The 19233-nt window shown below is 34.9% G+C and overlaps 4 protein-coding genes across 4 annotated transcripts; 3 read left to right on the forward strand and 1 right to left on the reverse strand.

Moving 5' to 3' along the window:
- Window positions 1-11328: 11328 nt before the first annotated feature.
- Window positions 11329-12854, forward strand: LOC6645428 (protein terminus). The gene has a single exon (XM_002067998.4). It carries the CDS (start codon window positions 11364-11366, stop codon window positions 12510-12512), a length of 1149 nt encoding a protein of 382 aa, XP_002068034.1. The 5' UTR covers window positions 11329-11363; the 3' UTR covers window positions 12513-12854.
- On the forward strand, window positions 12756-13595 carry LOC6645429 (mediator of RNA polymerase II transcription subunit 11). The gene is made up of 2 exons (XM_002067999.4): window positions 12756-12892; window positions 12963-13595. Exons 1-2 carry the CDS (start codon window positions 12820-12822, stop codon window positions 13511-13513), a joined length of 624 nt encoding a protein of 207 aa, XP_002068035.3. The 5' UTR covers window positions 12756-12819; the 3' UTR covers window positions 13514-13595.
- Window positions 13596-13921: 326 nt separating this feature from the next.
- Window positions 13922-15781, reverse strand: LOC6645430 (nuclear fragile X mental retardation-interacting protein 1). The gene is made up of 3 exons (XM_002068000.4): window positions 15523-15781; window positions 15182-15450; window positions 13922-15120 (listed from the first exon to the last, which is right to left on the reverse strand). Exons 1-3 carry the CDS (start codon window positions 15730-15732, stop codon window positions 14103-14105), a joined length of 1497 nt encoding a protein of 498 aa, XP_002068036.2. The 5' UTR covers window positions 15733-15781; the 3' UTR covers window positions 13922-14102.
- Window positions 15782-15919: 138 nt separating this feature from the next.
- LOC6645431 (ubiquitin-like-conjugating enzyme ATG3) lies at window positions 15920-17654 on the forward strand. The gene is made up of 4 exons (XM_002068001.4): window positions 15920-16095; window positions 16433-16568; window positions 16636-16826; window positions 16894-17654. The coding sequence occupies exons 1-4, from the start codon at window positions 16024-16026 to the stop codon at window positions 17527-17529; spliced, it is 1035 nt and encodes a 344-aa protein (XP_002068037.2). The 5' UTR covers window positions 15920-16023; the 3' UTR covers window positions 17530-17654.
- Window positions 17655-19233: the final 1579 nt, after the last annotated feature.

Below are 19233 nucleotides of genomic sequence, written 5' to 3' on the forward strand. Positions count from 1 at the left end.
TTGCAAGCGTTTGCAATTTTATTATTTATTATTTGAAAATGTTGCAATTTTCAAGTCTCTGAAATGTTGTTGACTAGCCTCAAATATTTAAATTTTGCTTCAAATTGTCTGCATCCTTTCTATGACACATTTCCTTCACCTCCAACATATTTACCTCTCCCTCTACCTTCAAACACCTTTCCTGTCACTCTTCCTGCCTTCCCTTAACTCTATATTCTATATACATTTATATATATATATATATCGTTTCCTGTGGCGCTTGTTGAAAATTGAAGAATGTGGCAAATGGCATAAAATTGCTTCCTGCTAACCAAAACCAAAAAAGAAAAAAAAAACATGGCAATAATTTAGTGCAGATGCTTGGCCTTTTGCTTTTACCTCTTATTGCTCTTATTGCTAGTGGTTGGCATTGAGTTTTTTTTCCTTTATGGGGTGGTAGATTGAAGAGTTTCTAATATCTCAGCATCTCGGAGATGTGTTCATTTAACATTTATTTGAAACGCTTAACAGAACCACATATATGTATATGTAGGTGATAAATAGTCTTCTATGATGAGAACTCACAGTCAATTTTCGAAATAGGGATTTTTGAATAATTGATTTAACACTGACGATAATTTCGAGTGTTTATATAACTTGTATAGCATACATTTCTGGGCCCAAGGGTATCCCTAAGACAGTTTGCAATTTTATATAGCATACTTATTCGGGTTTTGAATTTTAAAAACTTTTTAAATTAAATTTCTTTAAACTCAATAACAGTGCTAAAGTTTGTCCATAATTTTACAACTTAAATACCAAAAGATAGCCAAAACAACTAACTAAAAATCATTAGAATAAATATTTTAAAATAGATTTGATAACTACATTTTCCAAACAAAAAATTCTTAAAATATTAATGATTATTATTGTATTAGTTATATTTTAAAAATTTAAACAAAACCGTCGTGAAATTGTTTGTTTCTTTTTCTTTCTCTACCTTCGTTTTGTGTGTGTGTGTGTGTGTTGGTTTTTTGTTAATACCATTGCTTTGAATGGAATTTCAGTAGCATTTTTGGTAACGCATTTCATTTGTGTGGCATGTGTTTGGCATTAAGTTTTCCCACCTCTCGTTCGCCCTCTTTCTCTCTCTCTCTCTCCCCTCACCCACTCTGTCACACATATTTTTCCACTCTCTTTTATGCTGTTGGCTCTTTTGTTGCTCTGCTTGTTGTCTAACCCAGTTTCTTTTTTTTTTTTTTGCTATTGCTGTCCCTGTTGCTGTGCAATTGTGCAATATAAATGGATATATCGATCATATAAACAATTTCCATGCTTTCGATTTAAATCCCGCCTATGCATATTTTTTATTTGCCCCACTGATGTCGACAGTTTTTCCTCATGTTACTACTATTCATTTTGTTGTTGGTGTGTGTGTGTGTGCTGGTGGCGTTGTTCTAGCACTGTCCTTATGCTGAGCCCTGGGTGAGGTTCCACACTCTCAGCACTCACTCTCTCCACTTCCACCTCAATCAATAAACAAACAAATCTGCATATTGCCCATCTATATAAAGATATAAAAGACAGTGTTTATTGCTTATGAAAGGTAATTTCTACATTGTAACCAAATAAATTCTATTTTATGTTTCAAAATTCATGTGATTAGAACTGTTCATACAAGTTATTTGATATTTGAAGTATATAGTTCTGCCTTTTTGCCATTTATATGTTTTATTTACATTTGTTGACAATTTAGTTTTCGTTAACTTTGTTGACATTTTTAACAGAGTTTCGCTTCAGTTTTAAAACCAAGCAGTTGCTGCTTACCTCAGTCAGATGAATTCACTTTTTAGGTATTTTATGCAGCTTTTTACTTGCCTCAGGCAATGAATTCCCAGAAAGGAAATCAAGCGATTAGCTTGACTTTTCTATACTCTAAACAAAAATCAAATGACTATTAAAATGCCCGCTACCACCTAAGCAGTTTTGCGGTTAAAGCTTATTAGAACCTAAGCAGTTTCGGGATTGAGTCTTACTAAGTGCAAGTAGTCTTTAAGAACTTGTCTGAAGTTAATGACAAAAGTGTTTGATAGACAAAGTGTTTAGAAGTCTCTTTATTTCTGTTCTGAAACACTTGATTTTGGCTTGGAAAAAGCTTCTATTCTTGGAAATCATAGTAAAACATTTTGGACATATCCGTTCAGTTTAATGTGTCTATACTGTAATACAATTGAAATTGAGCTTCCTGGTCGGCCCTTGTTTGCATTTTTACCTTGCCGTTTTGTCGCATTAAATAAACAAAAGAAGAGCAAAAAGAAAACTAACCAGAGAGGAAGCGAGGGAGATGAGGCAATGCTAGACTAACTTTGAATGTTCTATTGATTCTATACCCTTGCCATTTAGTCATATTAGAACATTGAACAGACAGTTAAGATTTAAATATGTTTTTTTTCTTGATACTTTGGACTTTATCAACAAAGAACTGTAAAATTGGCATTGAGATTTGTGGTGAACATAACTTAGCGCCTTTTCCTCAGGAATATATACTCTATACTACATGCTGATCTATGATTAGTATCATTGACATTGGCAATATGCCCATTCCTTGCAAGTGTATGGGAAAAAAAGAACAAAAATTGTAATAAAAAATTTGTTTGCTTTACTGGGGGCAGGCACCATTCGGCTTTATGTTCAGTTTTTTTGGTTTTTTGGTCATTTTGTTTTGTTGATTTTCTATTTTTCTATTGCATTGCATAAAATCTGAAACGCTTACCTACAATTTTTGTTCCCTCGTTCTGTCTCTCTCTCCCTTTCTGTTTTGTTTTTGTTGTTGTTGTTGTTTTGTTTGTTCATAGCTTCTGGGTCTTTTTGGTCACTTTGTCTACTAGTGGGTCTCTTTGTGGGTGTATTTGCTTGAGGCGTGGCTAAGTGGGAGACCAAAAGGTATGAGTAAAGGCCAAAGAGAAAAGGGGTAAAGGGTTTGTAATTTTGCTAGTCATACGAAAAGTTTTTTTTGCCAATTTGTTGCATTTTGTTGACAATTTTTGTGACATGGGAACGACGAGGACGACGCGCATATACATACATACATGGTATTGTATAAATATATAGCTATATCTATATATACATATATAGGTATCTAACTCTCTCTTTTATTTGTTAGGGTTAGTTTCACTTTTGTTGCTGTTGTTTTATTCTTTTTTTTCTTTTTTGGAAGGGCAAATCATTGCCTGCAGTTGTTGACTTTGAGTAGCCGTAAAAGTTCAGTTCAGTTGAGTTGAGGTTTTTTTTCTCCCCTTTTTTTCAAGTATACTAAACAGTTGGGCGTAGGTAGGAAAACGATATGTATATATATATATTTATATATATGTTATGCATGAATAGTTTGGGAGGTTTTGGTTTTTAAGGACACAACAATTTCAACTTTTTCAGTGGGTGTGCATGTGTGTGCAAAAATGCAGGTCAGTTAGTCAGTGGTCGGACGGACAGCTGCAAAGGACATTTTGTCAAGCTTTTTGATTAAGACATCAATTTGCTTTTATATATATTTTTTTTTTGTTGACTTCATAATTTATAAAAGAAAGCTCACAAGTTTTACTAGAACAAATAGGGTTTTTTTTTTTGATGATTTAATTAGAAAGCAAAATGGTTAATAAAAAATATATATATTGACTTTTTTTTACAGCAATCAAATAAACCGCAGTGGTCACACTTTTCTATAGTTTTAGTTAACAGAACCAAAAAATGGTTTATAACTTGTATAAGTAAAAAGACAGTTGATAAAAATAGTTTTATTGTTTTCAAGTATTGGATGGCTTTTAATTATAAAATAATAGAAGTTATTTTTTGATCCTCAGCAGGCGAAAAATTCATTTGAGAAAAGGGAAAAAAAAATATTTAATGATTTTGGAATCAACTTTATAAGTTTCTAGACAGTTTGGTATCATTTATCACTTGGCATTAAAACCTTAAAACTTTTGTTAAAATTTTTATATCTATATATGTATGTATCTACAACTGAAGAACTTACTGCAAGTTTAGAAAATCTAATAAAGATAAATTTTAGAAAATAAGGCAGGAAAATATCTGAAAATTATGTGAGTTTTTCTTAAAAAGTGCTGCAATTTTGTAAATGATTCACCAAGAATTCTTCTTAAAACCAAAAAAAAACTCATATAATTCTTGTAGATTCCTAACAATTTAATACTTTTTTAGTTTACATTTTTGTGATGTTTTCTTTATTGTTCGATTTTTGTTCTTAAATGGGTCATAGAAGAAAACGTTCAAAGGTCTTTTTTTTCCGTCACCATTCATTTGCTTCTCAATTCGTTTTTAATCTCTGGGCTTAGTCGTATACACATACATACATACATACATACATACATACATATATGTATATACATATATATCAAATCACTTGATCTGCTTGCTTTTGGTTTTTTGTCATCACCGAAATCCTTGTCAAGCCCCAGCTGACAATATCGTAAGCCCATGTAAGCTTCTTCTTCGTGTTCAATAAAAAACAACAACAACAATAACAACAAAAACGATACGAAAAACTTTACACAAACTTTCCAATTTGGCCTAAAGGGCGACCAGGCTCAGAGACTTTAGCTACGGCACCACTTATGAAGGAACTTGTTGTCAGTTTCGCACGCAGTTTAGGCCAAGTCGTTGACGGTGGATGGCGATGCTGCACAATGAAAAGGACATGCATGACTATGTCCTGTTTCTGCTTCTTTCACCATTCTCTTTCTCGTCCGCTTTTCTGTCTGTATGTATGTGTGTGTGTGTGTTTGTGTGTGTACAGTTGGCATTAACATAATTCATATTTTGTATGTATTTGCATAATAATAAAGCTGCTGATGTGCCAGAATCAGCCAGAAGCAGCCACAGCGTCTCATCTACTTATATGGCCTTTTGGCTGTCTCTACCAGTCTCACCACCAAGCTTCAAAAATGCTACTGCCACAGCTCCTGCTTCTGCTCCTGCTTCCAGATAGCTATCCTCTTCTACTGCCACTACATACTACTACTACTACTTCTTCTGCTGTTGACAAATGGAACACATTTGGGCTACACCCAGAAAAACATTGAAGCTAACGAAAACCAAACCGAAACGCAGAGATTTATACAAGAAAAGAATGGACACACACACATGGTCGAGGGAAAGACACACGAGAGGGGTAAGAGGCGGAGTGGTTGAGGCTGTATACTCCGCCCTCATAAATGCATGAATACTTATGGATATTTCCCAGTGCATCACAAACTGTGCTCTAGTCGTTGTAGTGCAGGCGGCAGATGAGGGGGGGATTTGAAAAGGAAAGATTGGGCAGGGCAGGGCGGAGAGGCATTGTCATGTTTCTCGCTTGTACTTGGTATTGCACTGACATCTGGGGGACATAATTCGTTGACGTACACACACACACACATACACACACACCCGCTCCCACATATATGTATGTATATAGTATAACAAGCTTTCTACAGTTATATATCTTGTTTTGTGGATTCCCAAGCAGCATTTTGCTTTGCACTCTCGTCCGCTTTATATCCCCGTCCCCAAACCCCTCTTCTCTTCACACGCCCCTCTTATCCCTACCATTTTCGAGCTTTGGTTTGTTTATGTCAAATCTGCATTAAGTTTTTATACTAAAAGATATTAAAAAAAAATAAATAAATAAAGAAAGAAAGAGAGGCTGAGAGAGAGAGACACCAACATCAACAACAAACGCAAACAAAAAAAAAAAACGACTAAAGCACTACAAATGTGGCCAGACAATTTAAAATTTTATTTCTTTGACAGATTTTATGGAATATATTTTTATACATTGTAGTATATAAATGTTTGTATACATTAGAAAACACCATTGGATTATGAAATAACATCTGCCAGTTATTTAAATCTGTATTATATTTCTATCAACCATTGTCAGAGCTCTCATTTCGATTTAATCCGATTAATTTTAAGTTTTCTATTCGATTTTCATAGCCATAAACTGTTCAAATATTGTGATTGCTTTTAGATAAACATTTAAGTTTATTTTCAAATATTTCCACTTGAATAACATATATTAAACTCATGAAAAAGCTACTATAAAAGTTATATGGTAAATGTTTAAAGTCAAAGGAAAAAATAAATTAATTTCATAATTAATCGGTCCAGCTCTTTGGACCCATTTCACCGATCTTGGTCTTCAAAAAATCTTAAATATTCTCTTAACATGATTGGATTTTCATAGAATTCTGCATTATGTCTTTCTTGATGTCTGTTATCGCAAATCTGAAGTTAGTTTTATAATCACTATTTCTATGTACAGGATTTCATATTTTCAATCTCTTTACTTCCTAAAAAAAACAAAAACGAGAAAAGGACCTTAAAGAACTCTAGTTGAAGTTTGTAAGCACTCGTCTACCTTAAATCTCTTGTTAGTTTTTCTAAGTTTTTGCCATTCAAAAAATGGGCCCAACTTCTAAACAACTAATCAATATTAAAGATAATTTTGCTCTTCATGTTACACTTGCTTAGGTCTTACAATCAATTTGTTTATTCCCGCCCCAAGCAAACGAAAAAAAGAAGAGGAACAAAAAATTAATCACGTTCATCCACCATTTCCCGAAAAAAAATGAAGCAAAGTTCAGTTCACCTGACAATTTGCACGTATCCCGAAGAGAATTTTGTCTGTCTGGCTGGGTTGTTTGCTCGCTGAAGCGTTAAAATGCCATCATTAAAAATCAATGTTTAAAGATTTATGAGCTCAACAAAGTGTTAATTACAAAAAACGAAAACAACAACACAACGAAGAGAATAACAGAGAAAGCGAGTAAAAGACAAGTTGACTAAAAGGTTGAAAGGTTGAAGGGTTGTCGTTGTCGTTGTTGCTGCTACTGTCGGTGACACAACAAATAGCTTTGCAATGAGCTAAAATCCCCGCACTTACTTGACCCATTGACCTTAATCAGTTATTTTTACGTTTCCGGTTACCCTCCTCCTTCTTGTTCACCAACGTATAACCAAAATAAATGTGTAAACAAAACTTAATAATATTTGCGCAAAATAATTGAATAGTTTTTTACTAATTAAACTATTGCCAATTTGTTTTGTACACACAAAAGGCATATGATTGAGGGTCAATCTAAAATCGATAAATGGTCTCTTAAATAAAGTCTTAACTGCTACAATTTAATAATAATAAAAAAAAAAAATAAAAATAAAAAAAAAAACAAAACAATTAGTCAGCAGAATATTAAATAACTAAATTCTATTTAAAATATATTCATATCTAATTTTCATAGCATTTATCTGTGAATTTTCAATATTCTTAATTGGAAATTAATCAGAAATCGATGACCTCTTTAATTTAACTGCTAAACTTTGATCTTAAAAGTTATCTAAGTACTTGTTGTGGTTTTTATACCCTTGCAAAAAGAGTATATTAATTTTGGTCAGAAGTGTCAGAACGCATAGAAGGAAGCATTTCCGACCATATAAAGTATATATATTCTTGATCAGCATGACGAGACGAATTCATATAGCCATGTCCGTCCGTCCGTCCGTCCATCCGTCCGTCTGTCCGTCTGGATCAACGCAAACTCCTCCTAGACCGTTAGAGCTACAGAGTTGAAATTTTGCATGTTTTGCTTGTATACACTGCAGGGGTTGTATATCTCGGATTCAGCCGGATCGGACCACTATATCATTTAGCTCCCATACAAACGTCAAAGTCACGAACAGTGACTTTTTTCAATAACTTCGTTATTTTTTGAGCTATTGTCGTGAAATTAAATATTTATGAATTTATTACACTAACAAACGACTGTGCCATTTGATTAAGATCGGGCTACATATAGCTTCCATAGGAACAATCGGTGGTGAACAGTGACTTTGACTTGACTTTGATCAATATCTTCGTTATTTCTTAAGCCGTTCTTTCGCAAATATTAGACCTTTTACACAAAAAACTTGCAAGGGTATAAAAACTTTGACGCGGTCAAAGTTAGCCCCGGCCCTCTGGTTTTTTTTATAATTTTTAAACCATTTGGTTGTGTTTGGCTGTCTTTTTGATTAATATCTAACATTTTTAAACCATATTATAAGCTTTAACTTAGAAAAATATTCTGTGAATTTGTATTCATCAGTCTTTAAATGAGGAAAATTTAAATTGAAAAGTCTTTTGTTATATTTCCCATAGGAAAGATCAAGTATCCAAAAAAGTTTTCGAACAAACGACTTTGCATAGAGACTTATGGAAAAGAAAACAATTTACCCAAATGACAATTTCACACTTGTATTTTTTCCCCCCATTAAAATGGAAAAATAAAAGGTTAGCCATGCCCTTGAGAATGTGAGACTTTAAATTAAACTAGAAATAATGCCGATGAATAGCAACAGCAACAACAAAAACTCTTCTTGAAATGTAACTTTTAATCAGACCACAACAAAAGATACAAAACAACAAAAATATACATATATGCATATATGGCTAAAAGAAATAGACATCAAAATGTGAGACACAAAAAATGCAGCCACGAAACGTGCTACGACTTTTAGATACTCTGCAAGTCAAATTTAAAAATTTAGTATATATTTTTTTTAGTAATAATGCATGTGTAATTCGATGTCCTTCATATTGGAATATAGTCTAAAAAAGGGAGAAAGGATATTACTAGTCTAATTCAAATGAAATACTTTTACATTGGCTGTTACTGGATACTAATTAAAGCATATTAACTTGACCAATTCAAATCAAAAACACTTGTCTTGTCTACGTGTAAAGAAGACTTCAAGGCGTTATGAAACAACAACAACGGCAACAACATAGAGAACAATTTCAACATACATTTAATATATATAAAACATAAAATGCCTTTCATTTTTGCTCTTCTTTCTTTGTTTTTTATTTTTAAAGCCAACAAAAAGGAGGTGAAGACATACCGTAATGTTTCTCTCTTTCTGCTGACAACGTTTTCATAATTCGAAGCAGAGAAGCAAAAAGCAAAAAGAAAGCCAAAAAATAGTAAAGAAACAAAAAAAAAAAGAAAATAAAAGAAAATCAACAACATAACCGAAAAAAAAGAAACATTTACGTTAAAAAGATGGCAGGCTGAGCTGTTTTCTTTCTCTGTCACTCCCCTCTATAATCTAGGGCCTTGTTGGAGGTGGGGTAGATGGAAGGTGGGAATGGGACCAGTGACACACACGTGAGGTTTCAGCAGGGACAAAAATACAATATATAGTTTCCTTTTTGGGCTATATATGTATGTTCTCTCTCTCTCTCTCTCTCTCAGTGTGTGTGTTTGCGTATGTGTGTGAAGGACGAGTCACACATATGGATGTATATAAGCAGACGCACGCAAAAGCCTTAAATATGCTACAACTGCTAAAGAAGCCATAAAGCAGCAGCAACAACAACAACAACAGCAACTTAAATAACGCAAAGGTGACGACGACAACGACAACGACAACAACGAAGACGACGACAACAACATCTACTACTACGACTATGACTATGACTACAAAGCACAAAAACCGAGAAAGACCAAACGACATGGCCCAAAAGGCGTTGAAAACAAAAATTTTGTGATTGAATGAATCTTTGACGCCCCACTTGATGTCCTTTGCGGCTTGGAACACTTTCAAGTTGCAGGGGAAATACAAAGTGAGCGACATCTATTTAACAATTATGTTAAAATACTGGACAATAAGGGGATATTTGACTTTGCCCCAGTTGAATTTACTGTTAGATTGCTCCTTTTTGCTGAATATGGGTTTGTGTCTTGGCTATATATGTATGAAGACTAAGGACTCTTATTGGTTTGGATATTTTTCCCCAGGGGTAAATGGAAATGTTTAAATATTGGGATTTTCCTTTGTGTTCTTTTCCCCAAGCGTTAACAAATCAAGTAGCTTTTAACGATTCAATTGCAGTTTTGAGAGACTTTGCAATGTTTCTGACTTGATTAATTAGTTTTTGACTAAAAATTAACTCAATAAAAAAAATTACTTTTCAAATAGCAGATACAGACTGTTTAAAAGTTCTGCAAAACTGCTGGTTTATGCAAAATTTTCTATAAACTCTTAAACGAAATTCTTATCTCTTTCAGGTTTTAATTCATAGATTTTCAGATAAATATGACAAATAGAATAAATTTTATATTGAAGGTCTTTGCAGCTAGCAGTTTTAGTATTTATATTAGGTTTATTTTATGAGACACCTAAACTAACTACGAAAGTTGTAATAAATTGCAACTCAGATCTATTATTTTCGAAAATAAAGTCAAAAATTTAGTTGTCTTATCAAAAGTCAAATTTAAAGCCTGAACAAAATGAAAAATTCCTCCGTTTACACTTCTACAAATTGTTTATAACCAGAATTTTACATTTTGAATCCACTACAATTAATCTTTTATACGTTTCCAATAGTATTAAAAAATTTGATCAGTCCAAATCAGATTTGAATATTAACGGAAGAAACAGCGCCTTAACTCAAATAGGTTAATCTAGTAACACAACCAATTTAACGGTCTTAGGGAAACAAATAACGGGAAGCCCAGTATACTACAATATGGGGAAAATCAAATATTACGTTATTTGATAAAGGAAAAATGATTTTATTCAAACGATAAAAGTTTGTTATCGTATTTGCCATAAACTTGGGATATAAATACACGAAAATCAACAAAAGAAAGGAAACGATATAAGTTCATTATGGTATATACAGTTAATCGTAAAATTTGCCATAAATTTAGAGTTTATCGTAATTTACCATAAACTTGGGACATTATAAATGGAAAATTAACAAAAGGATGCAAACGATTTAAGTATCTTACGTTACTTAGAGTTTATCATAACTTGCCATAAAAATGGGATATAAAATCAAAAAAAAAGTACCAAAGATGCAGAACAATATTGTAAGTTTCTTATGGCATTTAGAGTTTAGCGTAAAATTCGCCAACACATTTTCTCTTACGATAATACTTAAAAATAATGGTAAAATTTGATAAATGGGATTTTTAAAAACGTCTTTATGAACACACAAAAATAATCATTTTGCTTAAGTTTTAAGAAAATAGAAATTCGAATATGTTTAAAGGAATAATAATGCATATTGAAGCATACGACAATGATTAGTGTTCAGATTATCGAAAGCTAGATCGAAAATAAACCTAAAACATATTTGAGGATAATACCGTTGAGGTAATAAGTATGTATTTATATTCAGGTATCGAGTAACCCAAAGCCAACAGATGTTAACAACGATATCATCTACCTGAAGCGCAATAAAATTAAATGTATAAAATGACCTGGATAAATTCCCCTCTTAAGGGGTATTTAAGACGTTCGATCTGTTTGCCGAACTGTCAATCGGTTGCAAGTACTTCAACATGCCACGTCGACCGTCGTATTCTCGTTTTATATTTGAGACAACGGAAACTACACGAACATTTCGTCATCAGCGTTATATAAATGATTATTGTGTGGATTGTGATACCTGTGTGAATGTTGTACATGCCCATGAGCCCTACAGTCATCACTGGCTAAATGGATCAAGTGGAGCGAATGCCATATCACTGGGCCTTGAGGAGAAATTACTATTGAAACGCATTGAGAGGGAACGCATTGAAACATTTTTACTATGCGATGAGAGTGCAGTGTGTCGAACAAATGATTTTCTACTCGAAGCTGGCATGGATGCAGTGCCTCAATTGTTACGTTTTCTCAATTATGAAGCATCCCGACTGGAAGTGATTGTTGGTTTCTATGTGAATGTCATCAGGCAGCGCATGTATTTTGAAAGCAGTGCCATTTATATTGATCATTACTTGGATATCGAGGAAACAGTGGATATGCTGTTCTCTATGCTGCTTGAGAAAATTAGTAATTATGTTTATCTACATCATCGTGTACCTCTGGAGGCTTGTGTGATCAAGAGAATGAAATTAATAGTCAAACGGCATTCGAATGAAAATTTGAGCAGTCAAGCAGATTTACCACTTCAATATCGCCTCAAGCATGATGGCAGAGGGCCTTCACTAGCCAAAAGAAAATCAATAGATCACACATTTCTTATGGATAGTTTTTTAAACTATCATGGTCAGAGATTTGGACATTTTCCCGCATCGCTGCAAGTGAATCTTTATTGCTTTCGCATTTGTGCCAGTTCCAAGGAGCTTTATGCTGTACCCTATTTGCTGCGTGGCCAGGACACCAATAAAACGCCCACATATATCATTCAGACCGATGTGACTGGTGAATTTCGTGGCTTGCATGAGATAAGAAATGTTCGGAAATTTCTAAAGACCGATTTGCAGGATCGCATCGTTGAGTGTCGACAATGTAAGGCCCATTTCGCGGATCGTGTTCAATTTGCTTTACATAGAAAAATCGATTGTGGGCGTAGCTTTATGGCCTGGCAATTAGGTGATGCCGATGGACCAACTAAATCAGCTGGCATTGAGCTGCATGAGAATTGTTTGCCAATGCCGAAGAAATACTTTAAATACGCTTGGTTTGGCCTAATTAATGGAAACTAAACTGATGAATTTTCTAAATAAAATGTTTTTAAAGCAATATTTAACAAATCGTTTACAAGGGGGGGTAATCTTAATTTCACATGGAAAATATCTTTCTTGGGGATTCCCAGAATGTTTTGTCACGAAAATTGTTTAAGTGTGTAAATTACCAGCGGCCCAAAACATTTAAAACGGTCACCCTAGAACTTGTGTTAATTTTAACAGCATCATTTGCGAGCACTGTAAACGGACATGCAAAGAAGAAAAACAACAACCACAAAGCGGAAGAAACGAAAACAAAAAGAAATTGTTAAACCGGCAGCGCAAAATGAACCCTTTGGATAAAATACACGCCCTGGACGAGATTGAAAAAGAGATAATTCTATGCATGCAAAGTGCAGGTAATTATCGAATATACAATTGAATGGCCCATCATAATAAGAAACACTTTTCCCTCCCCCGCCGAACCAGGCCAAGCGCTGCAAGAGTTGGGCAAAGAAAAGTCCTCACAGAAAAATGCCGAAACGCAATCACAACAATTCCTGAAGAGCCTATCCAGCGTTGAATCCAAATTATCGGAACAGATTAACTATCTTACTCAAGTGTCGACGGGTCAACCGCACGAGGGTTCCGGCTATGCATCAGCCAAGGTGCTCCAAATGGCCTGGCATCGTATTCAACATGCTCGTTCCCGTGTACGTGAACTGGAGGAAACCAAGGCAAAACATTCGCATGCCGCACGCCAGCAGCAGAAGCGTCAACAGGAGCATGCCGCTGCCCAACAACAGCAGCAGCAGCAACAACAACAACAGCAGCAGCAGCAACAACAGGCTGCTGCAGCTGCCGCACAACAGCAGCAACAACAGCAACAGGCTGGAATCGGAGTTGGAGCCGGCGGCAACAGCGGTGTAGGCGGCACGAGCATGGACACCAGCGGGGGAGTAGGAGGAGGAGGAGGCGTTGGTTCTGTGGGTGGTACTGGAAGTGGCAGCGATGCGTCTAATAGCATGTCAAACAATTAAACTATATGTATATATAAATTTAGATATAAGTATTCCTAATCGAAGTAATAAAGAAATGGCGCACATAAGAATGTAAATGGAATTAAAGTATCCTCTCATACGTAAGCCAGATCCACAAGCAGAGCCAAAAGTATGCAATAGGCTGAAGAAGTATTCGATGTTTTCAAAAAATTTACAACTTTTCGCATAAAGTTTCGTTTTGAGGATTTTTTTTTATCCACAGAACAGTTTAAAGTTTCCAAAAGTGAGTTGTTATACTGCTTATTGCATACTTTAGGGTGCAAAGTAAACCCCCATTTCGGTCACTGACCATATTAGATATCATCCAAAGGATCGACGGCTTAAGTAATAATAATGCATATTGATAATACATATAATCCTTTTTATAGAGCAAAGAAAAACAACAAATTTTTGGCCTTAGAAAAAGCAAATTTTAATCCTCTACTTTATGACTTAGCTATATGTCTATAACACAATTCTTATTTAGACAAATGAGAATTAAAAATTAAGAATGAGTGAGATGGCACTATGGATATTGATGGTGAAATTTTCTTAATATACTAAATTAGATCAGACAACACATTTACTATCAGCTCGGATCAACATCAACAGCATTATTATTATTATTATTACTGCTTTGACTTCCAATACCAAAAAAGTCATTTTCACATACATATCGTACACATTGCAATAGAATATTACGCTCATGCCTAATATCTGATTCTAATAATTTTGACAGCATTGTTGTATGTCTATATAGTTGTTTGGCTCGTTTATAATTTAAGCCACTATGACGCTTGGTTTTGTTTGGTGTTGGGATAAATTGTTTAACTAAAGGCTTACTTGTTGAAGGTTTTGCGTCCTGATCACAGTGAGATTTTTCTATAACATGCTGATTCTCGTCACATTTGGCAATTACAAGACGTTCAATAGGAACTTCTTCCGGTCCTTCATCATCATCTGATGGAGGCTGAGGAGTTTCCTCTTTAGCTTCTAAATTGGCTCTTTGCGTAGCTTCTAAAACTTCTTTTTCTTCTGTCAATGGAGTTGAGAATGTCGCAGGTGGAAAAGAGTTTTGCTTCTTGACTTCTAATACAACAACTTCTTTAACTTCTTTGACTCTTTCATCACTCAATGGAGTTAAGATATTGGTATCCATTTCACCGTTACTTCCATCATCATCATTATCTTCCTCCTGATCTTCATCGCTATCCGAGCCATACATGCCCACGAGATTGCTTAATGCATTGTTTCCCACTGATTTTTTATCTTTAACATGCTTATAATCTAACATTCCGGATGTACCGCGAAATTTTTCCACAATTGGTGTGGGCAAGTCTTTCTCCTCTTCCTGCAACTTCCTTGCAGAAGGCTGATCCTTTTCAACTTTTGGTTTCTTTTGTTGCTGCTGCTTTGATTTAAAAGCATTTTGTGTATGTTTTCTCTTATTTCCGTGAGCCTGCGGTGTTGTGGTTCTTGGGGTTCTTGTACGCTTACGATCTTCGATTTTACCAAAACGAGATTTTGAGGCCTCCAAGCGTTCACCGCGTTTCAAACGCTGCTCTTTGGCCCGCTTGGCCAGCTCCACATTGGCTGTGGTTGGAAACCTGATGACAAAAAAGATTGTATACTACTTTTGCAGATGAAATGTTGTCTTGGTTGGTTTACCGTTTACGCCGTTCCGCACGCCAGGCGGCTATATCCTCGGGTGTCCATACTTTTTTCACTTTTTGATATAATCCCGTTATGTGATTACTTTCTATATGACGCTCTAGTATGCTCGACAAGGCCGAGAAATCACAATCCTCTGCGGGACAAATCTCATGTTGTTGCAAATGTCGTTTCATGTCCTGACTGTTGGCCAATTCCATGTCACAATTGTGGCAGGACTCCGGACGAGGTGGCGAATTGTAAACCGGTGGCGTTTCAGTAGCGGTCTGGAAAGAAAGAAGGAAATGTTTATAAAAGAAGTGCGTAAAGATACAAATTCTTTTCAAACACCCATTCACCTGTGGCTTTGGAGTTCCTTCGTTCAGATACTTTGCTGGCACTGTGCTGCCCCGTGCTCCATACATTGGTGGCGGTTGCTTGTTGCGCGGCAGCAAAGTCATGCCACATGGTGTCAAATAGTGCATCGATGTTTTATTTGGTCCATTATGTTGCTGTTTATTAAAATTCGGCGAGGGTAACGCAAATTCTGGAGCACATTTCTCTGCCATTTTTCAAGAACAAGCATGTGCGCGAACTCTTTAAGCCCTTTTGGAACTGGCAAAACAAAAAAAAAAGAACTAGTTGGTTCCCAAAAATCATGGACACTAGTTCATTTGCCCTTTTAGTTGCTGAAATATAAAATGAACTGGTTCAAAATACCAGCTAAGCGTTTTTTATGACATTTTTGTTCGCGACTTTCAGTCACACTGAAGAATAGTTAAACAAAAAAAAAACAGAAACGATTAAATTTCAACGCTATACGCAAATTAATTACTAAAATAGGACTATATAAGAAAAAAATGCAAAGCGTTTTAAATTCCGTCAAAGGCACAGCATTAAATGTTGCAGAATATTTGACGCCTGTCTTAAAGGTAAGCGAGAGGGAGAGAGAGAGCGAGAGATGATTTGTTGTTTTGCTATTATAATTCTTGTTGTTGTCATTGGCTGTGAGAGATGAGCAACCCGAAGTAATCAAGTGAACAGTCACTGTGATTGTGAAGTCGTCTATGATGTATGCGAAGCTTATAAGCTTATATGCTCAATCCAATGTGACTATTCACAGTAATTTATTGCTGCTCATATCTGTCTTGGTTAATGTTACCCCCTTGTAGGTGGGGGGTGTCAAGTGGCGCCCGTCTGACGCGAGACAGTTTCCACTTAAACTAATCAATTTTCTCTTGCTGTTTCAATTTTCTTTGTTTGAAATAGGAATCAAAATTCCGTGAAACTGGCGTCTTGACACCCGAGGAATTTGTAGCAGCCGGTGACCATTTGGTCCATCATTGTCCCACCTGGCAATGGGCAGCTGGCGATGAGACTAAAACGAAACCATACTTACCAAAGGGTAAAACATAACACACACACACGCACACAAACTATCACTAATTTAATTAAATAAAAATAAACTATAGATAAACAATTTCTGATAACTCGCAATGTGCCATGCTATCGGCGATGCAAACAAATGGAATATGTCGGCGAGGAAACTCTCGTGGAGGAGGAATCTGGTGATGGTGGCTGGGTGGAGACACATCAATTGAACGATGATGGCACCACACAACTGGATGAGAAAATCTGTGAATTAACATTGGAGGAGTCCAAGGTAAGTAAATCTCCATAAGGCTCAATTTGTCTCCAACTAATCTCCTTGATCTCTTATTTCCCCCAAGGACGACATGCATACACCGGATAGCGATAATATTGATAATATGGAAGATGTCGATGCTGATGGAAATGATAACAATGCGGATGATGATGATGATGACGAGGCCATTGATATGGATGATTTTGAGGAGAGTGGCATGTTGGATCTTGTGGATCCCGCTGTGGCCACCACAACACGTAAAATAGATGCCCATGATAGTAAATCCGCCAACAATTCCAATTCCAATCCAAATGAAGCTACTGGCGGCAGCGTTGGCAATGGTAGTGATTCGGTTTTACATACACGTACCTATGATTTGCATATAACCTACGATAAATACTATCAGACGCCACGCCTTTGGGTTGTCGGCTACGATGAGCAACGCAAACCATTGACCGTTGAGCAAATGTATGAAGATGTCTCACAGGATCATGCCAAGAAGACTGTTACCATGGAATCGCATCCACATCTACCAGGCCCAAATATGGCATCGGTTCATCCATGTCGGCATGCTGATATTATGAAAAAGATCATTCAAACTGTCGAAGAGGGGGGCGGTGAGTTGGGCGTGCATTTATATTTGATAATCTTTTTGAAATTCGTTCAAACTGTAATCCCAACCATCGAATATGATTTTACGCAAAATTTCAATATGTCATAAAGCAAAAACGAAATCCGCTTTCCCAAAAAAAAAAAAACCCCCAACAAAAACCGATGCAATACTTCATACATACATTATTCAAGAATAAAGTTTTGAATCAAGCACAAGAAAAAACAAAACATAAATTATCTGTCTATCTTCTTTTCGCTCATTCGTTTTAAAGGATTGTGCAATAAAGTAACTTAAGCAAAAAGAAAATCAACTATTTTACTAGGCAAGAACGTAGCCAGAATTAAAATTTTGAAAGGGTAGCCACGCTCTTTTACTTAATTTCTTAATCATACATTCGATTTGAAGTCCAGCAGTAAAAGCTTAAAAGAAATTTATCTTTAAGCCAAATAGTAGAAACAAAAGTTTAAAGAAATTTTATGTTAAATTGGAAGAATCCTAAAAAGATTATTAATTTGTATGCCCTAGCACTTGGCAGCTGCTTCCCCTGTCCTTATTTGACTATGTCCTTTTGTCAGTAGGGTGAAGTTTATCCTCTAACTCAATTATTTGTTATTATTTCTCGATTAATATTCGCTTTAAGTAAAGAGAAAAGCAAAATTAAATAAAGTTTTGCCTAATATCCCATATTGAATGTTTCGTTTTATAATTACTTTTTATTTCACGGTTGTTGGTTGGTTGGTTGCATCTCTGAGATGAAATTTTTATATGTTAACATAATAATAATAAACATAATAAATCAATTAATTCATTAATTATGCATGTAGTTGTTGTTGTTTGTTTGTTTTGTTTTTTTTGTTTTTAGGTAGTTTTGTTTCTAGTTAAATGATGTTTTTGTTTTACTTCTTTCTTGCTCTTTCTTTTGTTTTCAACAAATTATCAAACTTAAAGTGTGTGTGTTCGTGTGTGTGTGTGTGTGTAATGTGTGTGTATGTGTGTTGCTTGCTTAGGTTAATTTATATAACTGTTAATCCTTCTTCATTTTCCATTCATTCATACATATATATATACATACATACATATATGTGTGGATATATATATTATATATATTGTATATATATATAGATTTAGCTTAAGAATTAAAATCACTTTTCATTTGCAATAACAGGTTCACATCGTAATCAATTTTACAATAAACATACCTAACGCCTTCTTCTAACGTTCATATGCATACATCTATATATATACATCTATATAAATATATATATATATATACATATATTTGTGTGTGTATTTATGTACAACAAAGTCTTAGACCTATGTACGCACACACACACACAATCATATCTATAAATATATATATATATATATATATATATATATATATATACATATATATGGATATATGCATATAACCTTGTTCTTCTTCTTCTCTCTTCTTTATTTATTTAAACAGCTTAAACCTTTTGCCTAAATCTAAAATCATTCTCAACTTTTTTTTTCCCACACTCTTTTTGTTGTTAATTTTTCTTTTTGCATTGTTTAAATCATCTTTAACATTTTGCTTGTGGTTTTTTTTTCTCTTGTTTTGTTTTTGCTGTTGTTGTTTTATAAATTTTACAATACATACAGAATTAGTTATAGATTTATACAAACTAGAAACCTAAATACATATTATATATATACCTAGGCCAATCCTACACACACGCCGCTGCCATTTAAACTCGATTTGTTGGGTTGGTTTACTCTGTACTCTACATTTTTCTTTTGTTTTCTTTTGCTCTTCCCCTACCTCTTTCAGTTTCGTTTCGTTAA

Source organism: Drosophila willistoni (assembly GCF_018902025.1).
Source record: "Drosophila willistoni isolate 14030-0811.24 chromosome XR unlocalized genomic scaffold, UCI_dwil_1.1 Seg143, whole genome shotgun sequence".
Lineage (NCBI taxonomy): Eukaryota > Metazoa > Arthropoda > Insecta > Diptera > Drosophilidae > Drosophila > Drosophila willistoni.